The 7,574-nt window shown below is 52.8% G+C and overlaps 1 protein-coding gene across 7 annotated transcripts in view; it reads left to right on the top strand.

The window, feature by feature from the left end:
* Positions 1-635: 635 nt before the first annotated feature.
* Mkx (mohawk homeobox) overlaps positions 636-7,574 on the top strand; it is a 66,875-nt gene continuing 59,936 nt past the window's right edge. Inside the window, exons 1-3 of one of the 7 annotated variants that reach the window (XM_013521475.1) lie at positions 636-1,079; positions 2,884-3,153; positions 4,682-4,841. In XM_013521475.1, coding sequence (XP_013376929.1) covers positions 1,030-1,079; positions 2,884-3,153; positions 4,682-4,841 — 480 coding nt within the window. In that variant the 5' untranslated portion in view covers positions 636-1,029. Of the gene's footprint in view, positions 1,080-1,313; positions 1,337-1,382; positions 1,507-1,988; positions 2,082-2,883; positions 3,154-4,681; positions 4,842-7,574 lie in introns of those variants that run through there. The other 6 variants (XM_005398102.2, XM_005398100.1, XM_013521473.1 and 3 more) reach the window with 6 other exon arrangements.

Here is a 7,574-nt window from a genome sequence, read left to right as displayed (position 1 = left end):
CGAAGCGAGAGCGCAGGTTGCTCGCTGCCCCGGGCCTTAGTGCTTCTGCCTGAAGGGTCCATTGTCTGAACTGCCTGTAGCTCTGCTCTTCCAGTTACACCTAAGCCGTAGCAGCTTAGCTGCTCTTATTCCACGCGGGTAGCAAAGTATCCTCCTTATGAGAATCTGATACCATTCTCTCTGCTTTTGCTATGTCCCAGCTCGAAATTGTTTCACGTTTCATCCCCTTGGCTGTTGCCGAGTTTTGACTCTGGGCACACCATCTTTTCCGCACCTGGGTTACCAAGGCTTGGGCACCTGGGCTCGATCTGCCCCATTTTTGCCTTCTACCTCCCCGTCCGGGGAGACCACCGCAACCTCTTCAGCGCTTGTCCCAGAGACACCTATATACCTGGCCTTGCCCGAGAGACTTAGGACCTGAGAAGCCCAGTGATACCAGAAAAGAGGCTGCCAGGCCCCAAGAACCCCGATCAACACGCTCTTGAGTTGTAGACGCAAACCAGAGCTCGAGCTTCACACCCGCTAATCGCAGGGAAAATACAGAGAGCGTCACGGTGGCCTCTCCCGCCTAGCCACGCGTGGTGACATTTCCGGCACTCCAGTTAAGACACTGGGCTTGCACCGCAGCGCCGCAGCTCCCGGAGCCGGGGCGAGCGCACCCGGCGTTTTCTCCAATTGCTCTCCTAAGGGCGAAGGAGACAGCTCCTTTCACTCCGCAACGACAAGGCCGGAGGCTTGGGGAGCTGCGCCTGGCCAGGGCGGACTCGCGGCCCGGGGACAGCTTCTCCGAGAGGGGTGAACAGCAGTTCCCTCGCCCCGCAGGAGCGGACGCTTCCTCTCTCGCGCCCGGGAACCTGGATACCGTGCCAGCAGGATGTTCGCCGGCTGGGACTGGCGGTCAGGAAACATGAGAAGGCTTCGGTATTCCTGTTCCCGGGCCGCGTGCGCCGGTCCGGGTAAATAAAGCCGAGGCGACGGCGGTGGCGGCAGGGATCGCGCTGCAGCCTGCGCGGAGAACATGCGGCGGGTATGGGCGCCTGCCTAACCGCGGGGCAGGGGAACCAGCTGCGCCGCAGCAGGTACTGCCGGGCTCTCGGGTCCCCTCCCGGCGCGGGCGTGCGCTACTCGGCGTCCCCGCTCGTCCTGCCCTTCCCCCACCTCTCTCCGAGGTCCGCTGGGGACGCGCCTCCGCGGCTGCCAGGGCTGGCTCTAGGGTCTGCGGGGAGCTGGGGCGCCCACCTGGCCGCGCCTCCTCTGCTTTAAAGTTATTGGCGGGCATTGGGCGGGGCAGTTCTGAAGGGAGTGAGCGCCCTAGCGCAGTGTGGAGTGAATCGGGGTAAGTGGGGCGCAAAGGAGCCAACCGAAGGCGCCGTTTATCCCTTGCGGAACCCAAGGAAGGATTTCGGAACGGGGCCCCAAGCCTCCGAGCCCCTTGCAGCGGATCGGGCTCTCGGACCTTTGTCGCCTCCTGGGTCTGCAGACCCAGAGCGTGCCGGGGATCTGCGGGTGCGTTCTTTGCGTGGAGAAGGTGCGAGGTGGCGAACCTCGCGGCGGCTTCGCTACGAGAAGCACGCGGTTGCCTGTAGGAGGCCAGGGCTGGCAGGGGACAGATGGAGGGGTTTGGGAGAGGACACCTTTACAAATAAAACAGCATGTACTCAAATCGACAAGCGCCCTGATGCAAAAAGGAAGTGGAGCACCGGCACGTGCTTTGACACTTAGCTGAGGCTGTGCGCGCACCCTGGCACATACCTGTCAGCCCCGGAGGACTTGGCCTTAGGGGACGAGCAGCAGCTCCTGGAGGTCTGACGGTGACAAGTGGCCGCCCTGTAGTCGCTGTGCTGGCCGCTGCTGTGGCCTGAGGGCGGGGCGGGGGCGCTGGTGCGTGCCGACGCCCAGTGAAGCAGCTGCCGGGGGAGGGTCCGGGACAACGAAGGGCAAACTGTGCTAAGGACCAGGGGCGCTGCCCCCAGGCGCTAGGCTGAGCAGGGCGGGGCAGCGATACGGTGTATCCCAGGAGGCGCGAGGTGGACCCCGAACCCTGCGAACGGAGGGCAGAGGCTCCAGTCCACAGATCCAAGGTGAACTGCAGGGTTCCGAGCCGCGGGCTGGGAGGTGCAGCGTCTGGCCGCCCCTCGGCCTCCTGCCTTAGGTAGCTGACACCTTTACCGCCCCAAAGCTCCCCGGTCGCACACGCTCCGCGGAAGGTCAAGGTTCTGGCTGCAGCAACCCTTGAGCATCCTGGGGCGCGCTTGAGGGGAACAGCTCAACTTTGGGAGAATGTGGTGCATTTGTCCGGGCACCATTTAACGTTCCAATGCTGGGACCCGCTTCTAATGGTTCCCCGTCCTCATCCCTTCTCTGGGAGACCTTAGGCGGAAGTCGCAGGGGTTTCAGCCAGGAATCCAAGATCTAGAAAACATGAAAATCCCTGAATCCCAGCATGGCATGGGGCTCCTTAACTAGGCCTTGCTGATGCAGTTGCTTGTATTACTCCAAATGTTCCTTTCCACTCCACCCCTTCTGACGCCTCAAGTGGGGGCCCCGGGACGCTTGCATCCCCAATGCCGTTCTCCGGACCGGAAGGCTCTTTGAGAATTGCTCCCTTTGCCCCTGTAGGCGCATTGTTTCTGATTGAAGTTCCCGGAGGTAGGGATGGAGCTTGACGCCCGGAAAGACAGGCTAGGATCTGTCCTGGATAACAGTGGCTGGATAGGAGGGTGGAGAGCCAGGTGGGAGAGGCGGGAGTTCGCTGGTCCAGTAGCTGCGGGGCCGCTCCGCCCCTGAGCTCCGCAGTCCAGCGCTCCCGCCAAGCCCAGGGCCCCAAACCTGCAGGAATCTAAGCACTGTCAGGCAGTAACGCGATGCACCTTGATCTCTTAGAACTCGAGCCCAGTTGCGGAGCTGCTGGCCACCCGGCCCCGAGGAGCTGCGGCCGCGCCGCGCGCTCCTGCCAGCCAGCACCATGAACACCATCGTCTTCAACAAGCTCAGCGGCGCCGTGCTTTTTGAGGACAGAGGCGCTGTAGAACGGGAGCGCGGCGGCCGGCCCTACAGCAGTGTCCTGGACAGTCCCCACGCCCGCCCCGAAGTGGGCATTGCCGACAGTCCACCCCTCAAGGACAACCTCGGCTTGAGACACCGCAGGACAGGGTAAGTGTGCGCTCCCGGGGCCTTCCCGCCTGCAGCCCGGAGGGGTGGACTCTCGTACCCTGGGGTCTGAGGCTTGGGACCCGCGGGTGGGTCACCCAGGGTTTCCCCAAGAGGAAAATTCTGGGTCACCTGGGGTTGCGTGTCCTTGTTTTATGGATTTGGAGTCCCAAAACATGGGCGATCCATTCGTTAGAACAGTTGAAAAGAGGCTTTTGGGGAAAGACTCGGGGCAGCCTTCCCGTCCTCTGCTACCTGGACCTCAGGGTAGTTTCCAGCCCCCTGTTCGTACCGCTGGCGCAGAGGGACTGAACGGGATGCGTAGGAGAAGGGCAAAACAGCAGTTCCGGATCCTGGGGTCAGGCCTCCGGGATCTCCTTTCTGTCACCCGGCCCCCGCGCCCTGGACAGGGACTGCGAAGGTCGCCTCCCTGCTGGACATCTGGGGCGCGCTGCTTTGAGGGGCCCGCAGGGGACCCTGAGGAGAGGCCAGGACCACCCTGTCCACCCCCCCCGCTTTCGGTTCAGCGGGTAAGGGGATTCCTGGGAGGCGGGGGCCACCTGCTTCGGTGCGGGGGCCCTGGAGGACAGACTTCGGCCGGCCAGGTCTGGGAGGCCAGGGGAGGAGCCGCTGTCCTGGCCGCCTCCACCTGAAGTATTGCATCAGCTCCTTGCTCTGCGGCCTTGTTGGTTAGTAAAATAGAGATTAGGTTTCGTCAAAAAAAAAAGTTACTACCAGGCGGTTCGGCTGGAATTGCATTTCAAAGTATCTGAAGAGGCAGGAGCCGGGAGGCAGCGGCGCAGGCGCGGCAGCTTCCCTGGGCCCGGGGCGCGCCTGCTGAGGCGCGGCGACACCTCCCGGAGTCGCTCGGGAGCGCAGCGCAGACGAGGCTGGGGCTGCTTCTGCCGCCTCCTCTGAATATGTTTTTCCTGGGGGTCTTCTTACTTTACCTTCTAGGACGGAACTTTCCTACTTTCCACTCTGCCTTAATTGGGAAACGGCGCCCCTCGAGTGTTTCTTAGGTTGTGTACCCTTCTTGCGCAAACCTTTCTTTCGGAAAGTTCCCTCCCTTTCCCAAAGAAGGAGAGCAGACCTCCAACAGCTGGGCAGTTGCGTCCTTTGCTCTATTCTTGACATCCACTGGGCGACCTTCCCCCTGATCGCAGGCGACTGGAAAGCCCGGACCGCCTGTGAGGCCTGGACTATTCGAGGGCCTAAGCCAGGCGGCTATGGGAAGGGTGCAGTCACCGCTTCTGTTCTTCAGATCACTTACGCTTTATCTCCCAAACCTCTAACTTTGAGGTTTAGGGTACTCTCCATGTCAAGATCAACTTAGAGTACTGTGCTGCCACCAATGACCCCCTGTGATTAGCGTGACTTCCTTCCCCAGCTTGGTCTTAACCCGGGGGCGTGTGGATAAGAGGGCTTCTCAGAGCTGGGACCCAGATAGCCTTTTCCAAATGCTGGGGACCACGTGGAGGATCCGGAAGGGCGCCGCTCACCAAGTCTTCCTCTTCTCCCGGGGTTTTAGGGCCCGGCAGAACGGCGGCAAAGTGAGGCACAAGCGGCAGGCCCTGCAAGACATGGCGCGGCCTCTGAAGCAGTGGCTTTACAAGCACCGGGACAACCCGTATCCCACCAAAACGGAGAAGATACTCTTGGCCCTTGGCTCACAGATGACGCTAGTACAGGTAACAGGGACCCAACAGATTCTGAATCCGTCTCCCCTGCTAGCTGAGGAGGACACAGGTGGCTCCTTTCCTCAGCGGAGGACGGAGCCCAGAACCCAGGGAAGGGCGGGTCCGGATGCTTCCGCTTTGGCCGCAGAGGATGATGCTGGTTGGGGCGCCGGCGCACAGTTCTGAGCTTCGCACCCTTACTTACCATTTTCGTGTGAATGACCGGTCCAGGAGGGATTGTAGAATGAGCTGTGAGGGTGGGGACTGGAAGGTCAGCTGCAGAATTCTGAGAAGGCACTGGGAGTCTGGACTCAGGTGTGATGTAAATAGAGGGTGCTGCCCACATTTAGTGCATGTCAGGGTAAGCTGAGAGGTTTGTGAAAGCACCAACTCCCGCCTGCATCTCAGAGTTCCTCATCCAGTAGTCTCCATTGAGATCAATAATTTACCTTTCTGACGAGTTTGCAAGTGACTCTGGAGCTGCCGTCTTTGGGCTCAAAATCTTTGAGAACCCTAGAACATGAAGCAACATATTGGAGCCCCATATTAAAGCTTAAGTTTGGAATAACTCTCAAAATTACCATTATTAACACAGGTGGGAGTGGAACTAGAAAGACAGGTAGAGACAGGACCTAGAAAGCCAAGTAATAAGATACTTTATTCTTTTTTGGTGGGGGGACAGGGAATTGAACTCAGGACCTCACACTTGTCAGCAAGGCACCTTGCTGCTGAGCTACACTCCCAACCCAGAAACTTTATTCTTTTTTTCTAACAGGAAGCATCATGGCATTAGCTGGAATGCACAGTAGGCACTTTGCTTATGGTATTTTTCTGCTGGACTTGCGAGGAGACAGAGTTCAGATGTCAGATAATTGGGTTCCTTGCCAAATGCAGAGAAATGATGCAAGGTGGTTTCTTCTCCAGTGAACAAACACTGGTTTACATTGAGCTAGCTTTTCTGAACACAATCATATTTGCTATTCAGAAAAACATAGTGACAGAGAGCAGTTACTGTTAATTCCTCACAGACAACATAGCCGAGGTGTGTGGGAGTTTAGTATCAGTAAGGTGCAGAGGTTGGCCTAGGAATGAAAATATAATTTTAGGTCAAATGTTTTTTCCATTTCACCACAATTCTCATGACAGATATAGTGGCATGGACATTTACACAAGCAAACAGCTATAGCCAGGGAGAGAAGGAGGGGCAGGATGGACTGGGACACTTTGTATAGCACAGCAGCTCCGTAACTGCATCTGTGAGATTTTGAACATTCCATGAAATTTAGAGTAAGGGAAACACTCCAAATTAAACAAATAGTAAAGAAAATAAAATCTATTTCCAGAGTATTGAAAGTTTTCAATTAGGAATTATTTTTTGACAAAGCATGAAAACTGGCTTGAGGTCAGTCTTATTGAAATTCTAATATGTATTTTTCTGCTTATTTTCAAAATATAGCTGTACAGAAAAACCTCTTTTTTCTTCTTATTAACAGGAAATTGTACTAATAGTGATTTCCAACAGCTGGAGGGAGAAATTAATATAAGACTTCTTGGCTTAATATCTGTTCAACATAAAATAACTCTCCACAATGAACATAATCATTATGTACTTCAAACAAATACTGATAAAAATGTTTAAAAACTATGAGCTTTTCAGTGATTTACAAAAGCAGTTTCCAAATAAATTGCTATAGTCAGAAAAATTTGACTTATGAAAATAAATATATATGCTGATTTCAGTTTAAACATGTATGCTATTTTTTTTTTTATACCAAAAGTCAAACTCAGGCCCTCGCACTTGCCAGGCAGGTGCTGTGCCACTGAGCTACATCCCCAGCTCTAAACATGTTTGCTATTTATTTTGAACATACACTAGTTTGTAGTTACTTGAATATTTCACAATGATATCTACAATGCTCCATTACCTTATCTTGGTAGCCATTTTTTTATAGAGAAAGCAGAAAAATTGTTTTAAAACATATTTTAGTTACAAAAAAATGAGAGACATTTCAGTTTTTTTGTTGAGATGCAACTCAAGTAATTATGAAGGATCCAATTACTTGCTACCTGTAATGACAGTTTGCATACACATAACAATTCCTTTTACATTTATATCTTGGTAAGACTATTACTTTTCTCTAATTTACATGAAATTTCCACTCAAACCCCTTTTCTTTCTCTTATACTAGTCCTCAGAAAATAAAAAATGCACAAAATACATAGTTTTTAAATGGGCAAAGATTATTGATAATAACAAATGATATCTGTGCATAGATCTTCAAATTTCACCATAACTGAAGTTGATTTCTTAAACTTTAAAATAATAAATGGAAAAAGTTAATATGTATAAAATTATCCAAAGCACCTTAAGGTATAATCCAGTTTGTGTCCAGTTATTTTTAACTAAGCACAATGGTATGTCTATGTAAATTTTATAAATATATTGTGTACGTGTATATATATATACTTGTAAAATACATATATATGTAAAATATACATATATAAATGTATGTAAAATACATATATATTATATATATTACACATATATATGAGCTTGTATAATTCAAACATAAACTAAACATGTAAAGCAAAATTACATTAGTAGTTTACATATTTCTGAGGAAAATATAAAGCTGTGATCTGAGCAAAGCTTTTGATCCCTGCAAATTAGACCCTAAGTAATGAGTCAGACTCTCCCAGTGAGTAAGTTTCTCCTGTGGAGTCAGCCTTCTCGAGAAGCGTGAT

This window comes from Chinchilla lanigera, unplaced genomic scaffold, assembly GCF_000276665.1.
Source record: "Chinchilla lanigera isolate Chin_1 unplaced genomic scaffold, ChiLan1.0 scaffold00061, whole genome shotgun sequence".
Taxonomy (NCBI): Eukaryota; Metazoa; Chordata; class Mammalia; order Rodentia; family Chinchillidae; genus Chinchilla; species Chinchilla lanigera.
The sequence above is the reverse complement of the archived record's forward strand: the minus strand, read 5'-3'. Positions and strand labels throughout refer to the sequence as shown.